Raw genomic sequence first — 26,060 nt, 5'->3', positions numbered from 1 at the left:
CCCTAGAGCAGGCAGCTGTGTGTGCAGCACACAATTAGCAGACCACAAAACTGCTGAGGTGTTTCCTCCAGTGCTTAAAATCAAGTAGAGTCCTAGGAGGTGTTGCTGTCTCCTGCCAGACAAAAGCCTGCAGGGAGGGAGGTATGCTGGACTGGTAACACGAGTTTAGAAACAGACAAGGGAGTTCTACTCATGCCCTGGGAGGGAAACAGGAGGGAAGGAGGGAGCAAGGATAGGTCTCAAGGTGGGTGGCTTTAAAGGTGACGCCTCAGCTCAGGCTCTGAGACCCTGTGACAGAGGCTGCCTCTGGGCCTCAAGAGAGATTCCTGGTGAAACAGACCCCAGCCTACCTAGCTCCACACCCTGCTGGGAAAGGGGGCCTGGGAAGATGCCAGAAGCTGCCCCACACCCAGGTGTGTTCCTCCCCTGGTAGCAGCCCCTATGTCTCCAGGACCTACTGAAGGGGAGGGACCTAATGGTCAGATATAGGCCGGATGAGAGGGCAAATGACTACAGACACAGCCAGGCCTGGCTTGGCCTTGCACCACCCAACCCTGAGGTAGAATGGACATGTTCCAGACTCAGAGGAAAGACCCCTGGCCTGAGCTCTACCTGCTAGGCCTACCATAAGGCCCCGAGGAGCCTCTGCCTTCCTTCCCTGTGTCTTGGAAGGATGGGGCCACAATGCCAGCAGTGTCTTAGCTCTAGTGAAGTCACAGCCTTCAGAAGTCCAGGTCATGGCTTCAATACTCAATGACTCAAACACAGAGAAAACCACTTCCCCCTCCTTGAAGGGCCAGTCCAGAGGCTGGCAGAGAACCCATACCCAAGGCCAGCAGGCTTCCAGACACTAGCCGTGAACCCTGCTGGCCAACAGGACACTGTGGGCCCATGTGCAAAATGCTCATTTAATAGTTATTTTAAATACAAATAAAATACTCTATTTCACTTTTTTTCTTTTTTTCAACCTCAACCTTCCTGGAGCAGGAAAGATGAGGTAGGGGTTTCAGTTTGATGCATGAAGTTATCTGTGAGATGAGGGTAGGAGGATCCTGGGAGTCAGGGCCACCCAGAACCAACCCACTCTGCCCCACCCTCCAGCTTTCAACCAGATCGGTGGTTATGAGCAGCTGGAGGCGGCGTATGCCCAGGCCATCCCCTCCAGGACCATCCCCAACACCACCTGCCACCTGCCGCGAGCAGACGCCATGCATATGTTCCGGGACCCTTCCACAGGAGACCTCCCGTGGACTGGGATGACCTTTGGTCTGACCATCATGGCCACCTGGTACTGGTGCACTGACCAGGTGAGCGCCAACACTGCCCACCCCGACCTGCTGCCCTCTGGGGCGGGGTTGGGTCCATCTAGGCTGCTAGGGTTCCTTGTGGTCTCGGGCCCTGCGCTTAGAGTCCGATGGGGCCCACTGGCTGCCACCCGCCCTGGCCTTTAGGTGCTTCGATTGAGACAATTTGGAGTATGGGATTCCGAAGGGACTGGCATGTTCCTCGGTGGCCCTGAGCTCTGCTCGGAGGCGAGTGTTTCGGGTTGGCCTTGGGCTCCCAGGATCTGGTAGCATTCTGGGTGTTGGGCTCCCCTTGGGCTGCCAGTGGTGGGGGCCTGCTGCGGCTGGGCTTGCTTTCTTGGAAGAGCTCTGGGTACCATCAGCAGCAGGCCGGAAACGGGGAGGCCCTGGGGTCCTTGAGGTAGTGCTTCCATGTCGGTGGAAATGCTGGCCCTGGAGAGAGAAAGGAGAGTGAGCTCCTGGATGGTGTGCTGGGAGGGCTAACAGGACTCCTGCTGCATAACCAGGCTCAGTCAGTGCCTCAGTCTCCTCATCTGTAATATGGACTGGTTCTTCCCTGTGTGGTCTGTGCTCCATTCCATCCCTCTGCAAACAGGGTTAGACGTGAATGGGGGACCAGAGCCGGTGGTTAGTGGCAGGGTCTCCATCTGAGCCTGGATATCCAATGAGGACGGAGGTCATTCTGACCTCTCCTCGTGAATCTCCAGCTGACCTCAGACACCCACTCCCCTTCTCTGGGCACAAGAGATCAATGCCTGCCCAGCCTGTGGGCAGCCCTGGAGAAGTGGAGCAGGGACGAGCCCTGTGGTGGGCATAGGTTCACTGCTGATCACTGGTGACTAGAGCCCTAGTCACACTGAGCCCACAGGCGATGGCCAGCAGCTAGTGAGGACTGTGACAGTTTAGAGAGCGCCTTGTGCGCACACACACCTGCCTCCCTGTGAGTCTAGCAGAGTCAGCTGCACTCACAGGCTGAACATCAAAGTCCAGAAACAGACCTGATGGGTACCAAATGGAAAAACATTTCACATGGATTTCCAAAAGTGGGAATCTATACGGGCTTGGAGGTGACAGAGGCACCGGGAGGCTGAACCTTCATTTCCATTTAGTAACTTGCTGCTCTCCCTTGGGACCCCAGATGCCTGAGGCTCCCATCTGGCCTTTACCCCCTCCCTGCCCAGGCCTTTCAGGTACCTTGTAGCAGGCTCAACCCTTTTCCTTTGAGGACTGTGGGCCAACCCAGGAGGGTGAAAGGCAGTCTGGAGGGCCTGCTAGATTAAATGAGCCCCTAATCCCTGCCTCCTCTTGCTTCCTCCCACTGGGCAGGTCTGGCCTAGCCCCACATCTCTGGGTAGAATGCCATTCGGAAGCATTTCCCGTGAAGGCCAATGAGTCAGCATCTATCCTGCCCTCTTGGCTGAATGAGTGCAGATAAGGAGGAAAGAGGTTAGAAGAGGTCAACTAGGAATACAGAGGATGGTCCCCGCTGACCCTAGATGGCTACAGCACCAGCCATGACTCCCTAGCCTCACCTTGGACAGGGTTTACTACAGGATGCCAGGTCTTGGTATTAAAACACAGACCCTGGGCTCCAGATGACTCACTGGCACCTGAGGGTCTGACTGAACTCTCCCCTGAATGCTGAACTACATGCCTTTCCCTAGCTACAGGTCAACCCACAGTGCTGACCATTTTGTCATCAGAAAGCCAATAGCAGGCTGGGCATGGTGGGACACACCTTTAATCCCCAACACTTGGGAGACTGAGGCAGGCAGATCTGTGAGTTCAAGGCTAGTCTGGTCTACACAGAGCTCCAGGTCAACCAGGGTAACATAGTGAGAACCTGTCTTTAAAAAAGAAAAAGAAAGCAGGGGGTGGGGGGAGGATAATAGGAAATGAAGACTTGGTGGGGCTCTGTCACCTCTCCCAGGCCTCACTGCCCCTGGGTATAAAGCAGAAGGGGCAGAAGGGCACCCAGTACGCCTCCTGGGATCCTGGAAGCATAGAAGGGCACATAGTAGGCCTCCTGGGATCCCATAAGCATGGGAGGCTCCTGATTTCTGTGCCCCAGCTGATATGTATGACAAGAGATGAACTGTCTTCCTCTTGGCCAGCAGCATCTTCCAACACAGCCGCCATGACTATAAAAACAGCTAAGAACTTTGACAAGTGCATGGCAACCCACGGCCCTGAGGAGCCAGGCCCAGCAGCTCCCACACCAAAGCTGCTTGCCATACTTGGTTGGGTGATGGTGACCCATGTTCAGATCAGGGGATGCAGGCCTGAAAGGTGAAATGGCCAAGCCAGGGATGGGAGAATACATGGGATGAGCAAGCTGGGGAGTGGGGGGTGCCTTGTACTGTTCTCATTTCACTCTGAGACACCTGGGACAACAGCATCTGTCACAGGGCCAGCTGCTCAGGGTCAGTGTTAGCAGCCACATGTGAAGGAAGTAGACAGAACAGCTACTTCCTATCTGTGAGTCAGGTGTTGACAGTGAACTGAACAGTGCAGGAAAAACACATTTCAGAGTTACACTTGTATAACCCAGTGAAGAAGCTATGCCACCAGAACATCTGCTCTAACCAGTGTCCCAGAGAGTCTACAAGTGCTGGCCCCACATGGCTACTAGGAGCCTCTGTGAAGCAAGGTATATCACAGATACACCCCAACCTCCCACTTTCTCCAGAATCAAATCCAAATGTGACCTATACCTTAAATCCCATTTGAGAGACTGAGGCAGAGGGATTGTTGTGAGTTCAAGGCCGCCATAGACCAAAGCTCCAAGCGATCCCAGACTTTACAGAGTAAGACCCTGTCTCAAAAACAGGAGGAAAGTTCAAACTAGCAGTAGAATCAAATATCAGATCTGAAAGGGGACTCAAATGTCCTATCCATGTACCCATTCCTATCCTGCAGATCTGGAAATGGAGGCCATCAGGATCTACTATCTAAGGTCCTCAGAGGAGACAATGCTCTCAGTAGCGACACTCATTACTACTGAAGTATCAGAGGCCTAGGGTTTAGGGTTCTGCCAGTCATAAAGTCAGCGTAACTTCTGCTCACAGGATTTATGGGAATGTCTGTGTTTAGGAGGGTCCAAGAGGTGGGGGGTGGGGAGTCTAACACACCCAGGCCCCCCTTGGCTCTGACACACCCCAGGGAATCCATGCTTGTCTGCTGCATGGAGTAGGAGACTGCTTCCTTGGGATAAGTGTAGCAGAAGGGAGAGTGCTCATGAGATGTCAGCTGTGCGCGCTGGTCATCTTAGGTGGTATAGGGATAATAACACTCCATCTACCTTGTGTCACTTCACGAGGCCCATGAAGGAGGTTGATACTGCTATCCCCAAGCTGAGAATCTTCATCTCTTTTATCCTGTGCCCAGGTTATTGTGCAGCGGTCCCTGTCTGCCCGGAACCTGAACCATGCCAAGGCGGGCTCCATTCTAGCCAGCTACCTGAAGATGCTTCCCATGGGCCTGATGATCATGCCAGGCATGATCAGCCGAGTACTGTTCCCAGGTAAGATGGGCTCTGTGGCCATGCCTGCAGTGGCAGGACACCCAAGGCTTTAAGGATTTAATCTGCAAAAGCCACCGTGACAAAGGAGGGATTTGCTCTTGCCCAACATGGAAGAGAAAGGGATTCTTTGTGTCCCTTAGGAACACAAAGAAATCTACAGGGAGGAGGGAGGTAGCTTAGCATAAAGTCAGACAAGGAAGACTCCCATCTCTGTGATCAGCCATTAAGCCTTGTCTGCAAACCAGGCTCTGTACCCTCTACCTGATGGAATGTATCAGGCCCTGTAACTCTGGGTATGTGGGAGCTGGGAATATGTGGAAATGTGTGTTTTTAAGGTCGTTTTGGAGACTTTAGGACTGAGAGTCCCCAGCCTACTAATGGCCAACCACATGGCCCTGTGTAGTGACACTCTTCCCCATTCATCACCTCTGTTACAAAAGGTGTCACTCGAGCCAAGGACACAATGTCCCAGGACATGGGCATTTGGGCTCTTGGGGTAACTGTAGAACACCTTGGGATGAAGGGAGCAGACCCACCTGAGCCTGCCTGTCCACGGGGCGTTGTCCCTGTATCCTTGATGCATCTACATCTTCTCTGCTCCGACCCTGGGCCCACAGGGGGCTACTCATGGGGCCACCAAAGGTTCCTCTGGTTACATGAGGGGCACTGAGCTGTCGTCGGGGTGGGTGGCCTGGCCCATTGGCCATCTGCTCTGAGTGGCGCCTCTGGAGAGGTGCTGATCGCTCCCTCACCTCAAAGTACTCGTCTGACATGGATGAAGCCACTGAGGGTCGCCGGTGGCCAGGGCCAGAACTGCCTGAGAGGCTGTCCTGGTCACTGAGGGTCACGTAGTCATCGTCGTCATCCTCATCCTCATACAGCCCATTGGGGAGTCCTCTCTCCAGGCCATCAGGGTCATCCTGCGTCACAGATGAGTGCTGCTGTTGTGGGACCTCGCTTTCGCTGGCTGTGCTTGGTAGCCTGGGGTCTATCCCATTTTGGGGTGTCTCCTTTTCTTGGGTATCCAGGGCCCAGCCAATATCACTACCATCCTGGGCAAGTACACTTGCCACAGGGACTGTCCGGGGCTTAGGTACAGGAGCCTGTGGTTCAGGGTTCCCCTGGGGGAAGCCATTCTCAGCTGGGACCACATCCTGGGAGTCCCTGGGTGCTGGGGGAGAGCAGGGTGCTGGGCAGGGTCGGGCCCCCTGGCTCTGCTTCCACAGCTGGTGCTGGGCGCTGGCATGGGCTGTGTCACGGATCTTGATGCGGTTCATCTGGTTGGGCTGGGGGTTCCAGATGTTGGGATCAATGATGTTGATGTAGCCCAAAATGTCACTGCCAGGCTCCGGATCTGGCTCCACCCATGTGGGCAAGTACTCAAACATGTTGGCCCTCTCCAGGTTGAGCAGCCCTGGGTGGACAGGTGGTAGCAGCTCAGAGAGATCCCCAGGGCGCTCAGCCAATGCAGGGCCCCGCAGCCCAGGGGGTCTCGTAACCTCCTGTTTGTCAGAGGAACTCTTGGCAATCTCATCCACACTCTTGGCCTTGACAAGTGCATACTTGGGGTTGACAAGCTTCTTGGCCATAGTGCCCGTGGGTACCAGGGGTACCACAGATGGTAGCACAATGGGCTCTGGCTCTGGCTCCTTCTCCATGGGGATGTCCTTGAGGCTGACACTCTGAGACATAAGGTACAGCTCCTGGAACTGTCGATCAAACATCTCTACTACCTGACCAGACAGCACAGAGATCACATTCCGATCGGTCCTTGCAGCTGACCACGTGAAGCTACAATATAAAGGCAGGATAGGTGGTCAGGTACAGGGCACATGTGGCTCCTGATTTAGTGAGTGCCCCTGGCCGGAGGCAGTGGGCATCAACAGTGCATACTCCCCCTGGCCTGAGATAGGGGGCATCAACAGTGCACTACCTGGGGTTTATCAGACTAGGTGGCATGGGGTGGGACAGGGGTCAAACCTGAGTCTGGGATCCTATGTCTAGCTTTTCCCCAGCAAACCCCTGGGGATCTTCTGGACTCATGAAGGCAGCATGGGAATGCCCACTGTAGCCTTGGGCACCAGGAACCACCCAACACAGTGGCTGTCACTGGTATCTTTGCTGTCTTCAATCCAAGAGTGACTGTGGCAAACCTGCCCTGCCTTGCGATGGTGCAAAGCTGGCTCTGGCCCTGGAGACGGCTCTTAGAGTGACTGCAGAGGTCTTGAGCAAATTCACCGTGACCTAGCCCACCCTACCCCTGGGCCAGTGATTGTGTGGGATAGAACAACAACAGCCTACTTGGACAAAAGGCTTCCCTGCCTGCCTCCACAGAGGGTGGGTGGACCCAGTCCTGCACACAGCTCAGCAGTTTTGGGAGCAATGAACTGGAATAACCAGCGTGTCACATGCAGGGATTAAGGGCAGAAACTAGCTGCGAACCAGAGGCAACTCCTCCCCAAGCTGCAGAGGGGAATCACCTGTAGGAGCCACACACGGCCCGATCTCCATCCACAAACATGAACTTCTGGGCCAGGACACCCTTGAACTTGGTGGCTGATCGTGTGAAGAACTCGGTTCCCCCGCTGCTGCGTACCCTGAGATTCTGTGTTGGGAGACAGGGAGGCAGAATTAGACAACTACAGGCACTGACTTCACAGGCAGGGCCAGCAGACTGTCCAGAGCCCGCAGGCAGTTTGTAGGGATTGAGGACTGGGAGGGAGGTGCAGGGTGGAGAAGGGTAGTGGTGGTGTATCTGGACTGTGGGGCCATGCAAGGAGGACGGAACCTGGGTCTTACACTTGAACACATCCAGGGTCTTCCAGGATGACTGGTCACAGGCCTCGCCCCAGTCTTGCATCCCATGTCACTGAACTGCTAAGCAGGCTCCCTTGAAAGTACTCAGAACACTCTTCCTCTGGAGATGGGGCGTGGTCTGGGCGTGGTCGGGGCAATCTCAGAGTCAACTTCAGTCTCTACCACACAGCCGGACTTAGAGCCAGCAGGGGAAAGCCCTCAGAGCCCAGAAGAGCTTGCAGAGGTTCAGAGAGAAAGTGGGGCCACAAACTGCTGGCTGGCCTTTCTCTTCAGTGCAGTGCCTCTAGAACCATCCAGAGCCTGGGTGCTTGAGGACCCATTGCTGAGCACAGGGAACGCAGGGACAAGGGAAGTCTGAGTGAATCTAAGCAGAAAGGGACTGCTGAGGCTCCCAAAGAACAGTAGGTAGGGACCTAGGGTCCATCTGGCTTAAGGCTCAGCAGAGCTTCCTGACTGGTCTACTTACATGAAGCTCACATGGTGGGAGCTCTGGATTCAAACACAGGTTGGTGACAAAGTCTTTGTCAGACTGAGCTGTGACTTGCCCGTCTGTTCTCTCTCCCACTCAGTGGTTCCAGGTTACTAACTGCCCACATGCTTGTTTGTTCACTGACCCCTGCTGAGGCCCCCAGTGGCAGACAAAGATGGCAGTGACAAGGTGCTACTGTGGAGGTGGCAGTGAGTCAAAACAACAGCCTGGAATGCCCAGAAGCAGAGGAGTGAATGAAGGCAGGGGCTGGGAGGCTCCCAGGAAAGGATGACGTGGGGCAAGGTAGGAGGGCAAGTGCCTCAAGGGAGGGATGCAGAGGCCGGGCAGCGGAAGAGCAGGCTGTCTGTACTGCTGGGCCTGACTAATGAAAGAGGCCCCACTTGCTTTGTCTGTGGACAGCAGAAGCCATGGAGGGCTCGAGAGAGTACATGCTAGTCCTGTATGTCAAAAGCAGTGCCCACATGTGGGGAGGCTGAACACATGAATGGGCATCCAGGGGGGCAGAGAACAGGGAAGCTGGTGCATACAGGGAGGTGGCTCGAGTGAGCATACCACCCACTGCAGTCTCCTATCCAGACTCCACTGGTGGCCCCGAGTACTATCCACAGAAGCTGACAGGGGTGGCTCTGGGTGGGTCCCCACATGATGACCACCCAGCTGTGGGGTGAACAATTAATTGTCTTGTTGTTGGGCCCATCCTAGAAGGCAGATAAGCTGTTTCCAGGGCCAAGCTCACTCTGGCTCCGCCTGTCCACAGGCCTGCCCACAGCCAGCTCAGCAGGAAGCTGGCCAGGGCCCAGGACAATTAGCACTCGTGACTTTGTACCTAACACGCTGTATGCTCAGGGACCAGAGGTTGGAACAAAGATCTTAGAGGCTTTCCCTGTCACCTGTGCCAACCACAGCCCAGTTCTGTGGCGTCCTGTGGTCTCACCATCCAATACTGTGTACTGGGGCCATGCATGCACTGCAACTAGGCAACCAGCCTGGATACTTCTTTCACTGCTGTCTGTCTACTTACCCCAAACTTGTGTTGTTATGAGGGCTCAGAAAGCCCTAACTTTCATCTCAGAGTAACTCAGCCGTGTGAGAGGCAGGCCTGTGACCTACTGTGTGATACTAAACAAGACCCTAGCCCCCTCTAGGCTTTAGTTGCCCTGTCTGCAAAATAGGGATTGGCACTGAACCCATCAGCTCATCCACCACTGGGGCTGGGCAGCAGGCAGGGGCTTGCATCAGGCCCCCCACCCTCTGCCTCCTAGTTCCTGGTAGCCTCGCCCCATGGGCCTGGCCCAGATGAGGTAATGTCTCAGGTGTCTGGGCTCGCGTGAGCAGAGGTGGAGGATCCCACAAAGCTGCATTGTCTCAGGTCCTGGGGTGCCCCTAGTTAGGGATGGGCAGGCGGGTGGAGGGTCCTTAGACTCTTTCAGACCTCCGCAAGGCACAGTGGAATTGGGTAGGGCAAGGCAGAAAGTGGAAGTGAGTCAGGCTGCTCTGGCCCAAAGTGCTTGTGGTGGACACAGGGCTGGGGTACTCGGTGCTGGTCTCCATCGGGCTAACCTGGGCATCCTGGCGACTCAGACATGGTACCATAAACTGGCTGAGCCTCTCCACACCTCAGCTTCCTCACTGCAGCATGTACTGGTCTACCTGGGACACCCAGAAGGGATTAGTTCTCACTGGGGACACACCAGGATACAAACTTTGTAGCCTGGACTGTTGAGGGAAAGCAGAACTGCTAGCCACACCTGGTGGCCAGCAAAGGAGGTGATGAGTTTTTGTCTCTCAATGTGATGTAGCAGATGACACTCCTGACTTTCAAAGGGTAAAAGTATCAGTCAGCCATGCCTGAACCACAGGAAGTGCAAGGAGATGAGTTGAGGTGGGAGGCGGAGCAGTAGCTCACCCTGCACCTGTCACCCTGACTCATGAACAGACATGATAGCCAGTGGGAAGTCCCTTGTGAGCTGGGACTTACCCAGTTCTAAGCTTTGGTGTTAGTACTTCAGGCCCTTTCCCTAGGATGACTGACATGGTGGGCTAGGTCGGGCTGTACTGACACTACGATGCTGAATAACAGCCCTGTCTCTACCTACTCGATGCCAATCGTACCCTGATTCATGACAGCCCAATGAGGTGAGCCTCTTTGCCTCCAGATGTAAGACCCTGGCATATATCCTTACCCATCAGTGGCCCTAGCCTAACCAGAGAAGGTAGGACATGAATTTACTCAGGAATGGACATGGGCTTGGGGTCTAGCGCCAGCCCCCCCCCCCGCCTTAACAACCCCAGCTACAGCCTGGCAAAACACAGCTTTGGTCTTTGGGCCCAGTCAGGTATCCCCACTGTGTGTCTTCCCACGGCTGTCGGATGGCTGGTGTCTCCTTGCTTGCTGGCCATGTAGTCAGCTCAGGTGGTTGCTGGTTTTTCCAGTTTGCTTACATGGGCCAAGGAGCTTTTCACATTGATAGGTCTTTCACAGTTGTGGCATGGCTCCCACTGGCTCATGGGTACCTCTTTTTTGTTTTGTTTTGTTTTTGTTTTTGTTTTTCGAGACAGGGTTTCTCTGTGTAGCCCTGGCTGTCCTGGAACTCACTCTGTAGACCAGGCTGGCCTCGAACTCAGAAATATGCCTGCCTCTGACTCCTGAGTGCTGGGATTAAAGGCATGCGCCACCACGACTGGCTTCATGGGTACCTCTTAGTGTTAGGATCACCCCAATATAAGACCTTGTCACTGCCCTGGCCCTATGACCCTGAGAAGGGATAAGGTCAAAAGGCTAGCTACTCTTTTCAAGGACTATTGCCCATTTGTAATGTGGGGGATTCATGTCCTTACTGCCTTCAAGGCCAGTAGACAGTGGTCCCCGAAGCAGCTGGGGCCCACATATTGGAAGAGGCAATGTATGTCAGTCCCCTTCATGTGGGGACAGGGAGCATGGTCAGTCCTGGTACTAACATAACTGCTGGCAAGAAGGGATGGCTTCTACCAGACCACTATTTTGAAAAAACCGGAAGCCACCTGGCACTCAGATGAGATCTGGTGTGTGTTAGAAGCATTGTTCCTAACCACATAACCACATAAGGTCAAAGGAACCTCTGAATCCCTCATGCCCACTGCAGTCTCCTATGTTCTGCACAATAGCCCTGCCAGGGGCTGGAGAGATGGCTCAGCAGTTAAGAGCATTGACTGCTCTTCTAGAGGTCCTGAGTTCAATTCCCAGCAACCACATGGTGGCTCATACTATCTGTAACTCCAGTTCCAGGGGACCTAATACTCTCACACAGATACACTCACTGGCAAAACACCAATGTGCATAAAATAAAAATAAGTAGATTAAAAAAAAATAGCCCTGCCAGAGGGAAGGCATGGAGATGGGCCCATTTCCCACATGAACAATGGAGCCCAGAGCCAATAACTACCTGTGGTGTGATGACAGGGCACTTGATGTCTGGTGCCTGATACCCCATTGTCACAAATGTGACCCTGCCACAGCTATCCGTATCTTGGGCCTACAGGCTCTGGGGCAGGTTGGAACAGGGTTGGGACAGGGCAGTGGGTGGCTGAGAGCAGCCCATGGTTTACCAGCACAGGAAGTGATCCTGAAACATTGAAACAGGTCCAGACCCAGCCAGCCCACGGCAGGAAAGCTGGCCAGGACAGGCTCTCCACAGTGACACCTGGCAGGGCTGTGCTCACAAGAGCCTCTGACCACTTGCCTAGGACTATGGTGAGGCTGAGAATTAAGAAGCTGGGGTTTACTTCTTGCCCATGAAGGCGTCTAGCTCCTAGTATCATATCTTTTAGACATGGTCACCTTCCCAGAAAGGAAGGCAACAAGGTGGGACTGGACAGGCTACTGACTCCAGCGAGCTGCCCTCCTGTCCCATGGTCCTGAGACAGTTGAGGGCTAATAGTGGAGTGGGGCAAGCCTCCCATAGCCCCTGTCTTAACACGAGACTGTCAGCTGCACACCTCCTCAGCCTTGCTAGCCTGAATTGTCACCCACAAGCAACTCTAGGAGCCAAGTCCCACAGTGGGCAGTGGGCAGCACCAGAGAATTCTGAAAGATAGGTCTGTGCCCTCCTTGTCACGCCAATTTCTTACACATCTTTCTGTGAGAGCCTGGTCTGAACAGCTACAAGTGTCTTGGCTCGGATACCCCCATAAACCACGGGCAGAGAGTCTTATAATCACAGAGCCAAGTCCCACTGCTTCCTACGTCCTAAGGTTCAGACAGCCCAAGACTGAGGAGACTAAGAAGTTTCTACTGAAAAGGGCCCTCAGACACTCTGGGACCAGGGCCTCCAAGCAGCCAACCTGGGTGAGGATGCCCCTTGGCCTCTCTTAAGAGGGCGATGTGTCGAGTGACATACACGTTAAGCCCCACCAGTGTGTGGCAAATGTATGGAGCGGGGACCTTACTGGAGCTCGTGGAGATGCCACTGGTCCCTGGAGCAGCCAAGTCCAAGTCATCTTTTTTGAACTTGTACACAATGGCTCTTTCTGGCATGAGCTGTCTGCCACCCCAGAGCCATTTCCAGGTGCTAATTACATGCCAGGCAGGTGTGAGGCTTAGGGTCAACCTACCTGGAGACCACATGAAGAAGTCCCTGAAATTAGAGACTGGTAGCACAGCAGAGATCTCACGCCCACTTGAAAGGCTCCGCAGGGGGCCTTGACAAATGCTGACAAATTACAGGTTCCAAGCCCTGCCACTGTCACCAGCCCTGTGTGCTGACCATCGGGAATCTGTGTTTCAATCACAGGCCTCCAGCCTGGGGCACTTGGCCCTCATCTCTGGTTTATTGGCAGTGACACCTGGCACCTGCTTCTACTGTTTCATCTGCAAAATGGGAATGACAGATCTGTGCCATTCTGGTTGTCAGGAGTTTAAACTCTGGAAAATGGCTTGAGTAGTCACATGCTGTGAGACACCAGCTGGTTCTGCAGACTCCTCTATACTGGGGACATGTGCTGTACATAGCTGCTAGGGGATCTTAGTGGAAGAGCCTAGCCACACCAGTGGATTTACCTAGCCATCAGACCAATGAAATCTTGGAGCCCAGAGTGGTAGGCAACAAGATTTCAGACACAGCAAAGCCAAGCAGAGGAAGCAGGCATTGGCTCTCTCCTCCACCTCTGCGCCACTGTGCCTTCTTGCTCTGAAGAAATCCCTTCCTCTCCCGAGGGATCTCAAGTCCATCTCGACCCTGACCTTGGCATGAGGGTTTCCTGCGTCTGAGCCAGATCCTAGAGCCAGCCAGCAGAACTGATGAGATAAACTGGGGCTAAGCCCAGCCGAAGAAAGACTCCCTGAGAGTCAGAGCTCTGTAGGTGACACGGTATGAGTTGCTTGTGGAGGCAATGAGCGCACACCTGTCACCAGAGGTATGCAGGCAGACAGGAAACCTATGTGGCATGGGTAACACAGTACCTGGCAGGCGCTCAGGCACCTACTTGAAGGCATTAGATCCGTGTTTATCTTATCTGCCTGTTGGAGGTAGTAAATATCTTATCCCTCAGGGCATCCAAGTTGTGTGACCACCTGGCAGAGAGCTCCAGGATGATTTAACTCTGTTTGGTATAAGGCACTGTCTGCAAGGCAATGTTTGTTGACTGACTAAATGACTACCTGCCCTCCAGCTGCCCAAGCAGGGGACGACAGCTCACCTTGAGGTGCCCCAGGTGCATTCGGGCCCGCTCACACATGTGCAGGAAATACTTGACATTACTCTCATCCACAATGATGTACACAGCCACCTTCCTCTTGAAGCCAGCATCCAGCAGGTCCTTGAAGATGTCCACGTCAGTGAACATGTCCATGACCACAGCTATCACCTGGGAACAGGAAAAGACTGGGTGGTTTACCAGCACAGCAATGAGGACAGCACCCTTGCTCCTCCCAAGCCACAAGCCTATGAAAAACCTAGCTCCAGTCGTCCTCAAGGCGGAAAGTGTAGGGAGGAACGCAGACATGCCAGGAGGGTGCAGAAGGTGATCCAAGATCAGGGGCAAGGTCTATGTCACAGTTCCACACGTCCAGCTGGTCCTCAGGGCCTCCTTCCTCAACCAGGTTAAGAATCACAGACCGGTACTACCACCAGGAAGGTCCAGTGTGGCCCTGAGCACAACCAGGGGCTCAGCCCAGGGACCTGCATTGGTACCCTCCTGGGTCAGATTCAAGAACAGCTACACATGTGGCCCTTCCTGACTCCTGGAGATGCTGAGACAAACCAGATGTGACCACAGTAGGAAGAGGCCAGCAGATGGCATGGCCACCAACTTGATACCTTATGTTAGTCCTGGGCTGCTGTAGACTACAGCAGGATTCCATTCTGGATCAGACAGCACCCACATCAGCATGTGCTCTGCTTGTCACTTGCCAACACCTATGCTCACTACAGGTAACTTCCACTCTTCTGAACCTAAGGATGGGGCTCAGAGGTCAAAGTGTATCTATCCACACCTAGCCCGCTCACAGAACCAACTGTCTTAGTTCCCCTCCAACCAGAGGACGGGGTGTGGACCTGGCCCCCAATAGAACATAGCCACAGACCAGGGATGTTCCCAACTCAGGTGACAGTCTCTACACTACCCCTTCCCTCACTAGCAGACAGTGTTAAGGAGCTTTATAGAGAGGTTCCACAAGTCCCTGCAGAGCTGTGACAGTGGCCTGCCACAGAGCTGATCTCATACGTGTAGCTCAGCATCTTCCTTCAGTGAGACCTGTATACACAAAGTAACAAGAGGCTACCCAGAGCCTTCTGGGGACATGGCTACACGCCCACCCGCGGTGAGCTCACTAGGCTAGCCCCTACAGGCCCATCTGGGCTCTTCCCAAGCCTCTGGCCCCTGCTGATGCCTGCTGCTCATCTGGCACAAAAGTCCAAACTCCTAAGCAGGAGGCTCTAGGCCTGTCCTGCAGTGAACTTTCTGTGTGAACCTAAGTTAAACTCTTAAATAACTCTAGGCTCTTGTTTTCTCATCAGTCAAACAAGACTCCATTCATGAGGACAAGCATACTCGGGGTAATGCACATCAGGGACCTAATCCAAGGGGGTCCTCAGGGATCCCCACGTGCTACCTTCTTCCCAGGCAGTCTTGCCTCAGATGCCTGAGTCTGACCTCTCACAAACAAGGTGAGATCCCGGCATAGCTGGACAAACTGAGGCCAATGAAGTCATGAGGCAAGTTGAAGCACAGTGAATACTCCCTACTCCCAGCTGTGTGGGGCTGTTGTCTGGCCCTCCTTTGGGCCTATGGCCTTCAAGGCTTGGTAGTGCTAATCTGTTCAGAATTAAGGGGATAAGGAGGCTGAGCCCTAGGGATCCTTGTCTTCAGAGAACAGCTACTTACCATCTCTTGGGGGCTAGGATGGTAGACTGGGCGGGGCTGACACCTACAGGGGTATCAGAGCACAGTGTCAGCACTAGATGAGGAAGTGCTGTCCACTGCAGCAGAGGGGGAGAGGGGAGGCGCAGTGGAGGAGGACCTAAGAGTGTCCTACCCGGCACGTGCTCAGCAAGCCAGAGACTGCTGGCAAAGACTGCGTGCGGGCAGGTGGGCTCCTGATGACCTTGGCGGACTGACAGACTCTGGGTAGTAGTGTGGGGGAGGGAAACTCAGGGGGGGGATCCCATAACATCACCTTGGTTAGGCCACTTGAGGCAGGCAAACAGCTTCATGCACTGCGCTGGAAAGAAGCCTGACCTGGCTGGCACGCGGATCCCTGGAGGCTCTCCAGCCCATTGTACCCCAGATCCGTCACGGCTGGTTCCAAGCTGTGGGCACCATGGCAGATTGAGATGTGCCCCAGCAGGACAGGGACCTGGCCCAGAAGTCAAAGGCTGCCAAGGTGGACTTGTTAGGGCCCATGCCCCAAGGTGGATCCCTGACAGGGTCCCATGGCTGACTCTGGCGTTGGATGCTGTCCCTAGGATGGTGAAAGAAAGACTAAATAGCTATCGGCTAATATTGGAGAGGAGAGCGGCCTGGTGCTCCTAGAGTCTGAGATGACATTGGAAGTGGTGGTGTGCACAGTGCTTTGGTATGTGCGGTAATGCTGGGAGATTTCCCACCATTGCCCAGCATCTCACATCTCGGCCTATCCATGGTCAGGTCACAAAGGTTCCTTGAGAGCTCCTGAGACCTTAGGTTATGTTGCCTTTGTAGACGGGAATGTGGAGGCAGTCAGTGACAGAGGCTGAAACAGACTCTCCCCGGTCTGGGATGTCTACGGTTCACAATTCCTATCATCAGTGCCATTACCCCTATATCCTCACAAATGCTGCAATCAGCACAAGAGAGGACCCAGAAGCACCATGCCTCACAACCAACTAATTAATTCCATTTGGATGGCCTGGCTCATCTGTGACCCTGAAAGCTCAACAAGGAGTGTTGTGATTTCACAATTCTCAGGGAATTTCATCTACCTGGGAGACAAGAGTTGTGGCCCTGAAACTCCTGCAGTATTCAAGGCCTGGTACTAGCCACCTCCCATCTTAGGCCCCTCACTTTCCACATCTATGAAATGGGGTGGTGGATAAGCTATCAAAACCTGTCCTTTCTGATGTCCTTGATGAAGCACCTGCTATTATGCACCCTAGAGTTCTGCTCACAGTCCAGTGGAGCCTGTATAAGCTGGCTGGAGCATCCTGCTATGTCTATAGAGTCTATGAAAGGACAGTTTGGTAGCTGTTCCTCAAGAGGCTGTAGTCTTCAGCCTTGCCAGGTGCTGATACCAGCCCACAGTTTCCAAGACCCACAGTAGCTTCTTCTAGGCCCCTTGTGCCTCCAAACTTCACTTAGGGCAAAGCGTCCTCATGGGACAGTGGATGGACAGGTTTACCCACAAGTGCCAGAGAGGAGGGATGGGTGAGACAGCCAACTGATCTGAATATAGTTGAAAACTACTGGGGTAGTGGCCCAGCCTCTGACGCACCTCTCCTGAGAATTCTGACCCCAATGGTTCCTTTCCCTCAAAACATCCTGCCTTAAGCCTTCCATCTAGGCTGTCTCCAAGGTCACTGCTGATTCTGCCCATCTTTGGAGAGCTGTTCAGGGCCCCTCCAGCCATCAGCTGTCACTGCATAGCTTACTCATGGAAAGAAACATGTAAGGCTGGGCCAAGCCCCCAAAGGGACAGCTAAAGCTGTATGTGGTCCTCTATGGGAGGCTCATGTGTTCTTAGCTAGGACAGAAGCCATCCTGACACATGAGGCCTGTAGACAATCTGCAGAAGGACACTGCCTAGGTAGTAGGTAAGGAAGCCTGAACCGAGTTTAGGCAAACTTCTGCAAACAACCTAGGCTCCATATCCCAAATGCTTGGATCTGTCCGTGTGACAGGCAGTGGCATGATGGCAGGGAATGTGTCTCTGTATTCCAGAAGTGGTGAAGCTGGGGGTGGAGGGTTTGGTGTGGCCAGTGTGGCTCCTACCCTACAGCCTATTCTGCTCCTTCCTAACAAGGGTTAAGAGCAAGACTTACTGTGTTCAGCTGGGCTTGGTACAGCAGTGACAGAGAGAGACTTGTCTGGCATGCTGAGGACCTGGGTTCCATGCACAGCCTATACCCACCTCCCAAAAATGTTTGTTTCCAAGAAATTTCACTGCATTCTACAACAGAGCTCTAAAATATTTAAAAGAACAAATATACAGCAGCAGCCTACAACACAAAGCCACCATTTCTATACTTAATAGAGAATTACTGTACAAAGAAATGGGAAAATGAGAGACTCACTGAAGGGGCAGGGCAAGGTGGCGCACACCTTCAATTTAAGCACTCAAGAGGCAGAGGCAGGCAGCGCTCTGAGTCTGAGGACAGCCTGGTCTACAGCGTGGCCCTACTTAAAGAAGTAAAAGTATGGAAGAAAAAAATCTAACATGAAATGAAAATATATGCTGGATGCATTAATAGTAGGTTAGATATCAAGGAAGAATAGTGAATTGAAGGCACAGCAGTACCATGTATCCAAACGTCACATAGAAGGAGACTGAAGAAACACAGCAAGCCATAAGCACCCCAGGTAAGCAAGCTTCAAGAAGTCTAACAGAGGGAAGCTGTTGTCTCAGAGAGAGATCAGAAACATACGTGACTAAATTAACAACTAAATTTTACTTCTTCACTTGATAAGAACGGAAATCCACAGACTCAATGACACACACAGAAGAGATGGGAAGGTAAAGCACTTAGAACCAAATCACTCAAAACCCAGCACATCAGACTCTTCAGAAGAGCTGGAAGCTGGGTGTGGTGGCGCACGCCTTTAATCCCAGCACTTGGGAGGCAGAGGCTGGCGGATTTCTGAGTTCCAGGACAGCCAGGGCTACACAGAGAAACCCTGTCTCAAAAAAAAACAAAAAACAAAAACAAAAACAAAAACAAAAAAACAAAAACAAAACAAGAATAGCTGGAAAGAAAAAACTGCATATGGAGGAACGGAGTCAAACTGACATCTCACCACAGTCAGTGAGAGAAGAGACAGTGAGCAATATCTTTCAAGCACTACAGGAAAACAAACTGTTCACCTAGAAGTAGGTGGTGAGGGAAAAATAACTTTCAAAACCAAAGATGAAAGAATCCATTCCTGACAGGCTGTTCGCAGCAGCAGTCAGTCACCCCTTGTGTACGTGAAGAAGCTGAGGCTAGGCAACACCATGGTGGGGGCCCAATGCTTCCCTCTCTCAGCCAAGGTATAAAATGGAGACTGAATGACTGTCCTGCCTATCTTGTAATCTCGTAGTAGGGCAGGGAACCTTACTTCTTGGGATAAAGGGGTCGGATCTGAACCACAGAAAGAATAGCAGGCCACCAACATTCACACATTGGAAACCAGAGAGTCACACTTCCCAAAGACATAGTCATAGTCCAGGGCCACACACTTCTCCCATTGTCAGGATCATGTATCCGTTCTACCACTGACTTCATGCCACCATCTTCCAGAGCCCACTTTATCCTGAAACTGACCGGCCTCAGCCTGTCCAACCCTGCCCTGCCTTCCTGGGTCACTTTCTCGCTCCAAGACTCAGTTTCTCTACTTGCTATGGTGGTATGAAGATAGGGTGGCTCTCCAAGTACTTCTTTTTCCAGCCTGAAACCCAGCTACTGCTTGGGACCATGCTACCTATAAAAAGGAAGCCTCATTAAAGCCAATTAGAGGATGGCTTCAGTCAGCAAGTCACAGACAAGAAGCCATGCTGGTCACTCCACAGACCCTGAACAGAGCCCAGGGGTGTGAGGGCTGTTCTAAGACTCCCCGCACTCCTGGAGGACAAGCCTTCTCTCCCTCCCTAGGGCTTAGTGAAGCTAAAAATAGTGTAGTCATGGAGTGTATTGGTGACAGTGACAGGACTGCCCTGTGTGGCTCTTGGTGACTATAAAGATGGAGAGAGTGAGGGAAGAGACCTGGCGTTCACTGGACGCAGCTTGGCACCACAAGACCACATAGCACACTGAGGGATAACTCATGCTCTCTTATGGTCATTTAAATCTCACCTGGACTTTGACAAGCAGGCTGTGTCTTACTGAGATCAGCCCAGTAGAGTAGTGAGGAATTCTCAGGTTGCCAGAGATAAGACAGAACTGGACTTAGACCCGAGTCTGCCTGACACTAAAGCTGGTCCTTCCCACACCCCACATGGAGTATACCCTGGAAGTTACCAGCCTGTCTGGGGGCCTGTCCAGTGAGTGTCAGCCACGAACCCTAGTAGCAGTCAAGTGGCTGGCAATGTAGGGCTTCTCTCATCCCGAAGGATGACCTTTGGCTTCAGGGTAACTTTCCAAACTACCATGACCAACAGCTCCACAGAATGTAGTCCAGGCCCTGCATCACCAAAGACTCAAAGCTCCATCCTAATCTACACTTTGGTCTCATCTATGATATGAGCAGATGGCAGGGTCCTCTCCTGGAATAGCAAAAGAGCTCCTTCCAGGCAGGGCACATGGCCATTAAGATGCAGGCACTTGCCATGGGGTGGGGAGCCTTGGAGAAGTCTGGAGCCAACACCTGGGATTATGCTATCTGATGGCTCCCACCCCAACAGGTGCGGCCTGGCCCAAGGCAGGAGCTGCCCCAGCAGGCAGAAGGCAGCTCCTGGCCCACAGGAGCTTGTGTTGGGGGCTATTTTGGTGCAGTCATGGGCCTCCAAATAAAAAGGACACACGCTGAGGCATATACTGCTAGCTGTTGTCTGCAGATATCATTGTGCTCATGGACTTGGACACAACACCACTAGATAGCATACACGCCTTTACGATACTGTAGAAGGCATGCAGGCCAGTAATGACTGAACCTTCACACTGTGGCTAGCCTGCAGTGTGAGGGACATGGTCCCCAGAGGGACCGGGTATAGCTGTCCCATTCCAGACCCGCATGACCAGCTTTCCCCTCACTCAACTCTGGCAGCCCAATATCTAGGGGTCCAGAAGCCTGTAAGCACGCTTTCACTGCCTGAGCGAAGCAAGCAGGGAGCAAGACCTAATGGGTCCACTATGGGATGCAGTTAGAGCCTGCAGCCCAGATCCTCTCGTTCTCAGTTCCGAGGCTTTGGGCAAGTTGCTCACCCTATCCGAGCCCCACCAAACCTTGGATTCCTTCTGCGGACAATGGAGGCCACACCTACTTTATGGAGCTGTAGCAAGGATTACACAGAGCAGGTAAAGTGCCTGTTCAGCGTTTGGCATATAGTTGGTATTTAATAAATGCCTCATTAAGCTGCCTTTATTCTCCAGGAGCCAAGTGGTAGGCCCGGACTCCAGAGTGTGAAGGCAGGGATCTGACAAGAAAGATGTGGGGTCAATCGGGCATCATGAAACTTGGCTCCTCTTTCTTCTTGCTGTGTGGCCCTGGGCAAGAAACATAACTTCTCTGGGTCTCCATTTGTAAGCCCTGGCTGGAAGACATAAATGTAGACCTAGTTCAGGGCCAGCACCTGACACCTCAGCTTCCTTCTGTGTCCTCCAATAGTAACTTGGGAAGGTATGACACATGATGCCCCTGGGACTTGTAAGGGGTTAGTCCGTGTCGGTGGGCACGAGGATCTGCTGGAAGATCCTCTGACTGAGGCCCAACCCCACCCAGCCTCACCCTCTGGAGGCCAAACTTGCTCTCATCCCTCCCAGGCGTGATGCTACAGGCCTCTGGTATGCAGCTGGAGCCCAGGGGAGGCTCCTCCCAGCCTAAGGTTGGGGGAGGGTTGAGGGAGGGTTGGGAGAGGGCAGACAGGGGCTTCCTCAGAGGGGAGCTAAGACTGGCCAGCAGTACAGGGAGCATAAGCTCAGCGTCACACAACCAAGAGAGTACGATGGGACCCCACTGTTCCCTATCCAGATGAATCTAGGATCTAGGCAGCAGGGGGCAGGACCCAGGGGACCCTTCCCAGACTTCAACGCCTGTACCCACTTCACAGACAGAGCCAGGGCCTAGGAAGAGCCAGGTCTGATCCAATCCTACAGTGGAGGCAGCACCAGGGCCTATTCTCACACTCCTGTCTCTTTCTAGTCAGACCCTTCCAGTCTTCTGGGAAGGGAGGACGCAGCAGAATAATCCTGACAGGAACACGGCCACCAGGGGTGGCTGAGGTGGCGTGAGCTGAGTGTGTGCTGTGTCATTTCCTTGCCCCAGGGTCTGTCAGTTGTGCTGACTACTGGGAGAGTGACTCAATGCCAGCAGCATGCTGCAGAAGCCCCCATGGAAAAGGGCTAGTCAGCAAAACCCCCACCCCAGCCCTTGGAGGCTGGGGTTCCCCTAACACTGACATGGGGTAAAAAGGGGAGGTGGGAGAGAAGGGCAAGAGGTGACTCATGGTGAGAGATAAGACAGAAGAGCTCCTACAGGGAGGAGCAAGAAGAGGGCGGGCAAATCGCTCTGTCAGCATCCACGGGCGTCTGGGCCTGCCCCAGGAGGCTGGGAAGCAGTAGCGAGGAGTAAAGACTCAGGCCACCTAGGTCAGCTGCTCCTCCCAGGTCCTGCTTGTCACTGCTACCAGGTACCACAACTCCTGGGTAGGTCCCAGAGTGCAACAGGTCTAAGTGACCTTGGGCAGGGACAACTAATGAGTCTGGTCTCAGTTTCTCCATGTGAAAAAAAGAGGCAGATAACACTACCTCAGATTATAAAGTGCTCATACTCCACCGAAGCTATTATTACAGCCTTCCCACGTACTGTGTGGGCCATAAGACAAAGATCGGGGAACAGGGACTCACACAGGTCCACAGGGGAGGGGCTTGGCCCAAGACAGCATGGTGGGGGTGTGAACAAACCCTTGATCTCTGTAAATGGACATGCCCTCTGTCAATTGAGCCTCCTATGGGACTCCCTGCTGTGGGGTACAGGCACCAGGTGTAGGTAGCACAGGGCAATGCCTCTACATGATAGGCAGTCAGAAGTCACCCACTCTGGTGCCACATAGACAGATGGGGCTCACACTAAGATCAATGTCTTTCTGTCACTGTAGACAGATGCCATCAAAAACAAACCTGGGGGAGTGGAATTGGGTGCAAACAAAGCTATGGGTCTGCAGGGAGTGGCTACATCACAGCTGTGGGCACAAGGATGTAGACAGGAAGCCCGAAGGGTACAACTTGGCCCCAGGCACCCCTATCTGTCCCTATCACTGGCTGGCCCTATGTCATTCTGTCTGCAGAAGATTAGAGCCTGTAGCTGCTGTTCCCAGGCCAAGCTGGAAAGTGGACGTGGCCTCCTTCCTGCTGTAAGAGCACTGGCACAGCAGGTTGGGCCCCATTCAGTCTTTCTCCCTCCTCTCAAGGGGCTGGGCTCTGCCACAGTGGGAGTCACCCCAGGCCCTTTTTAGGGGCAGCAGACTCCCAACTATTCTCAGGTGTCCAGAGTACTATTCAGTCCTTCCTCCTTCCTGCCACCCAATACCCTACCATCACAATGGCTAGAGATGCAAAGTGTGCCTACAGACTAGAAACCCTCAGTTAGTGGCCCCATGGACAGAGCCTCCACTCTGGGGGAAAGCTGAGCCACCTCAGCTACTGACCCACTTTTGGTCTCTCTGCCCAAGAGCTCCCCAGGCCCTGTCAGCCAGATCAGTCCCCAGGGTAGACACCTGGCCTTGTACACTGACTGCCTCATTCTGGACCCGGACAGTGAAGGGGTCAGACCCAGGTAGGAACACTCTCACTACCACCTGAAGACAGACCTGCTCTAGATATATCGCAGCTTGCTGGGCTACCTTGCCAGTCAAATCAGGCACACCTCTGCTCACAGTCATGGCCACCCAGCTATGGTTTGACTGTCTGTACAAGCATTGTACACAGCTTCTCAAGATGTGTGTCAGTGTGTCAGTATGGAGCAGTCACCCAAAGCCAGGGCACTGTACAGCCCAGTCAACGGCTGTCAGCTAAGGGGATCCACACAAGGCCTGAAGAGCCTCTTGATGGCAAACCACAACCTAAGTAGACACCCTCACCTCTTCCTCCAAACCTTCAATAGGTACCACCTGCTCTGGCCTGGACAGCTGCTGCTACTCAGAGAAAAGCTTGGAGAACCACCACCAGTCACACAGCACAGCTAGGAAGCAGGCAGATTTCCTCAGGGCTCCAGACCAGCCTCCACGTCTCTCCCGAGACCCCTGTCAGCAAGCTCATGTATGTGTGCAAGCTTCTATCTGCTCGTGGGTCTAAGATGAGACAAGGGAGAGTGGGTGAGAGAAAAGCTGCATTCCTCCCACACAGCTCATGTTTTGCATTTGAGGAACTCAGAAACACTCCAGGAGGGCACAGAAGCCCACTCAGCCTGGAAGCCCAGTGCCACCTGCTAGAGGGGGTGGGCATTCAGCTTCTGATCACCGGAGGAGGCAACCGAGAGGCCAGTCAGAGGTCCAGGGGCTGTCTCGGTGCCCATGCGTGCTGGGTGAATGGGGGTCTCGCCGTGGCGCCTCACCTTCTGCGCCTGGCTGACCATCTTGCGCACCACTTCCTTGATGTGCGGCTGCCCGTCGATGGGTGGCTGCATGTAGACGCTGGCCCGGGTCACACCTCGGTAGGCAATGGTGTCAGGCCAGCCCAGGTCCAGCTGCGGGATGGAGCGGTCCGACTTCTGGGGCCAGTACTCCAGCGAGGGCAGCGGCTCCGTGGCTGGGGGCCCGCCCGCCGCACTGGTCTCCTCGCTGGCATCCGCGCCTCCGTTGTCCTGGAGTTCGGGGCGGCGGCCCGAGACCCGCGGGTCCTCAGAGCCCGGGTCGTACACCTCGATGGCCTCCACGATACGCGAAAGCTCCAGCTCCGAAAGAAAGTCGCGGATGTTCTCGCGCTTCAGCACCTCGTAGAAGGCGTCGCGACCCCGGGCCACCAGGGCCTCCAGGGCCAGCCTCTGCTCCTCGCTGTAGAAGAACTCGGGCTTCGACTCGCTGGATCGCCAGTTCACGTGGTTGTCGTCCAGACACTGCACTTGGGAGAAGGCCATGGTGGCCCTCGCTGTGGGAACGCGGCCCGACGGGCACCGCGCTCTCACGCTCCGGGGCCTCGGCGCCTCTGCGAACCTCACCTGAGGGAATCAGCAAAAGACCGCGGTCCAGGTCAGAGGGCGGGCGGGGGCGTGGCGAAGGAAGGGGCGTGGTGGTGGTGTGGGCGGAGCGAAGCGTGGCGAGGTTAGCCAGAGCCGTCCAGGGCCGCGGTTGTCCTCTGCGTCTTGGGATCCGCCTGAGGTTCTCGGAATCCTGGGAATAAGCTGGGGCTCACGGGGACCCTCGCCCCAGTCCGGAGTAAGAGCCGGGACGCCAGCCCAAGTGGGGCTCGCAAACCCGGAGGAGGGACTTGCTTACCAAACAGGTGGCGCCGTACAGACCGGACGACCCGAGGAACCACAGGCGTTGGTGGTGGCACCGGGCTGGACCGGCGGTGACTAAGGGCGGTCCCGCCCACCCTGCCACCCTCACCTGGGTCACGTGCGGCCCCGGGGGCGGGGCCGGAAGCTGATTCATCTCCCTCAAGCGCAAGGCTGGACAATTTGCTGCCTCTAAGCCTCGTGGAAGTCTTCCTCTGCCCCCCAGTCCTGCTGGCGATCCTGGTCCATCTCTGGCCCGGTTCTGTCTTGCGGGTGGGATGCTCAGCTGTCCAGTTGTAGACGAAAGGTTGGGTCGTGGGCCGAGGCCCGGCTCCACCTCCAACTGCTTCCACACACTTGCTCTGCATGTGCACAGACCAGATACAGATTAGTCCTGAGCCCAACTGCTTGCTGGGATCCCACCTAGCAGAACCTGGTGCACCTCACATGCCTGAACCCTGCGCCAGAAAAGGATGGAGAGGACCAAGCTGTGCTCAGACGCAGCTCTTGGCTGTCCTCCAGTGATGGAGACCATTAGGTCCTTATCTGAGGGCAGGATGTCAGGTGCAGGTTGGCAAAGGGCTCCTTCCTGAAGCTTCTTGTTTCAGGACACCAGGCCAATACTGCCCTGTGTTTCTAGCCTACTTACCATCTCTGGGTCAGGATAGAGCTGGTTTGAGTCCCAGTGGACCCTGGCCTTGACCTAATGAGGACCGACTAATGGCAACATTGTACCCTCCAGACATGTCCTCACTGTTCATTTTCCTGTAAGGCCTCCTTGCCCTGCATTCACTGCTCTCAAAGCTTCAAAGCCTAGTTAGCACCCTTGGGGTCCTCATCACTGATCCCCAGACTCAAACCCTTCACCTCTAACCTCAAAGTCCTCATTCACATCAGGCCTTACACTGGGTGAACACTGTGGTTCATACCTGCTCTTGCTTGGCACTCTTGCCCGCCTCGGGCACCTGAGTCACCTCCTCACCTCCCATTCCCAAGGAGCAGAGAGGGACAGTGATGAGTGTGAGTCTTCTACCCTCAACAAAGATGTGCTGACCCTCAGTTTATCCTCTTGTTCTTACCACTGCGGAGTTCCCAGCCTCATTAAGGAACCTGGCCCTCTGGCTGGAAGGCT

At 54.1% G+C, this 26,060-nt stretch overlaps 2 protein-coding genes across 3 annotated transcripts in view; one reads left to right on the top strand and one right to left on the bottom strand.

Annotated features, from left to right (window-relative positions):
- Positions 1–26,060, top strand: part of Slc5a10 (solute carrier family 5 member 10) — a 47,431-nt gene that overhangs the window by 11,301 nt on the left and 10,070 nt on the right. The window contains exons 9-10 of the mRNA XM_021177149.2: positions 1,102–1,307; positions 4,692–4,827. Of these exons, the coding sequence (XP_021032808.1) occupies positions 1,102–1,307; positions 4,692–4,827 (342 nt within the window). The remainder of the gene's footprint in view (positions 1–1,101; positions 1,308–4,691; positions 4,828–26,060) is intronic.
- Positions 944–25,022, bottom strand: Fam83g (family with sequence similarity 83 member G). 2 transcript variants are annotated; one of them, XM_021177146.2, is made up of 6 exons: positions 24,927–25,022; positions 24,047–24,649; positions 13,808–13,975; positions 7,308–7,432; positions 5,364–6,618; positions 944–1,736 (listed from the first exon to the last, which is right to left on the bottom strand). In XM_021177146.2, exons 2-6 carry the CDS (start codon positions 24,566–24,568, stop codon positions 1,374–1,376), a joined length of 2,433 nt encoding a protein of 810 aa, XP_021032805.1. In that variant the 5' UTR covers positions 24,569–24,649; positions 24,927–25,022; the 3' UTR covers positions 944–1,373. The 2 variants fall into 2 exon arrangements, with proteins under 2 accessions (XP_021032805.1, XP_029339469.1); XM_029483609.1 differs by having other exon boundaries at positions 1,303–1,736; positions 5,580–6,618; positions 24,047–25,022.

The sequence above is a fragment of the Mus caroli genome, chromosome 11, assembly GCF_900094665.2.
Source record: "Mus caroli chromosome 11, CAROLI_EIJ_v1.1, whole genome shotgun sequence".
NCBI lineage: Eukaryota > Metazoa > Chordata > Mammalia > Rodentia > Muridae > Mus > Mus caroli.
Note: the sequence above shows the minus strand (reverse complement) of the source record. Positions and strands in the feature narration are given on the sequence as shown.

What these genes read in the sequence shown, in the direction of transcription:
- Fam83g (XM_021177146.2), bottom strand. Translation starts at nt 24,568, where the DNA reads ATGGCCTTCTCCCAAGTGCAGTGTCTGGACGACAACCACGTGAACTGG. An exon ending in TGGTCAGCCAGGCGCAGAAG is followed by an intron (nt 13,976 to 24,046) that starts GTGAGGCGCCAC and finishes TCCTGTTCCCAG; the next exon opens with GTGATAGCTGTGGTCATGGA. An exon ending in TGCACCTGGGGCACCTCAAG is followed by an intron (nt 7,433 to 13,807) that starts GTGAGCTGTCGT and finishes CTCCCAACACAG; the next exon opens with AATCTCAGGGTACGCAGCAG.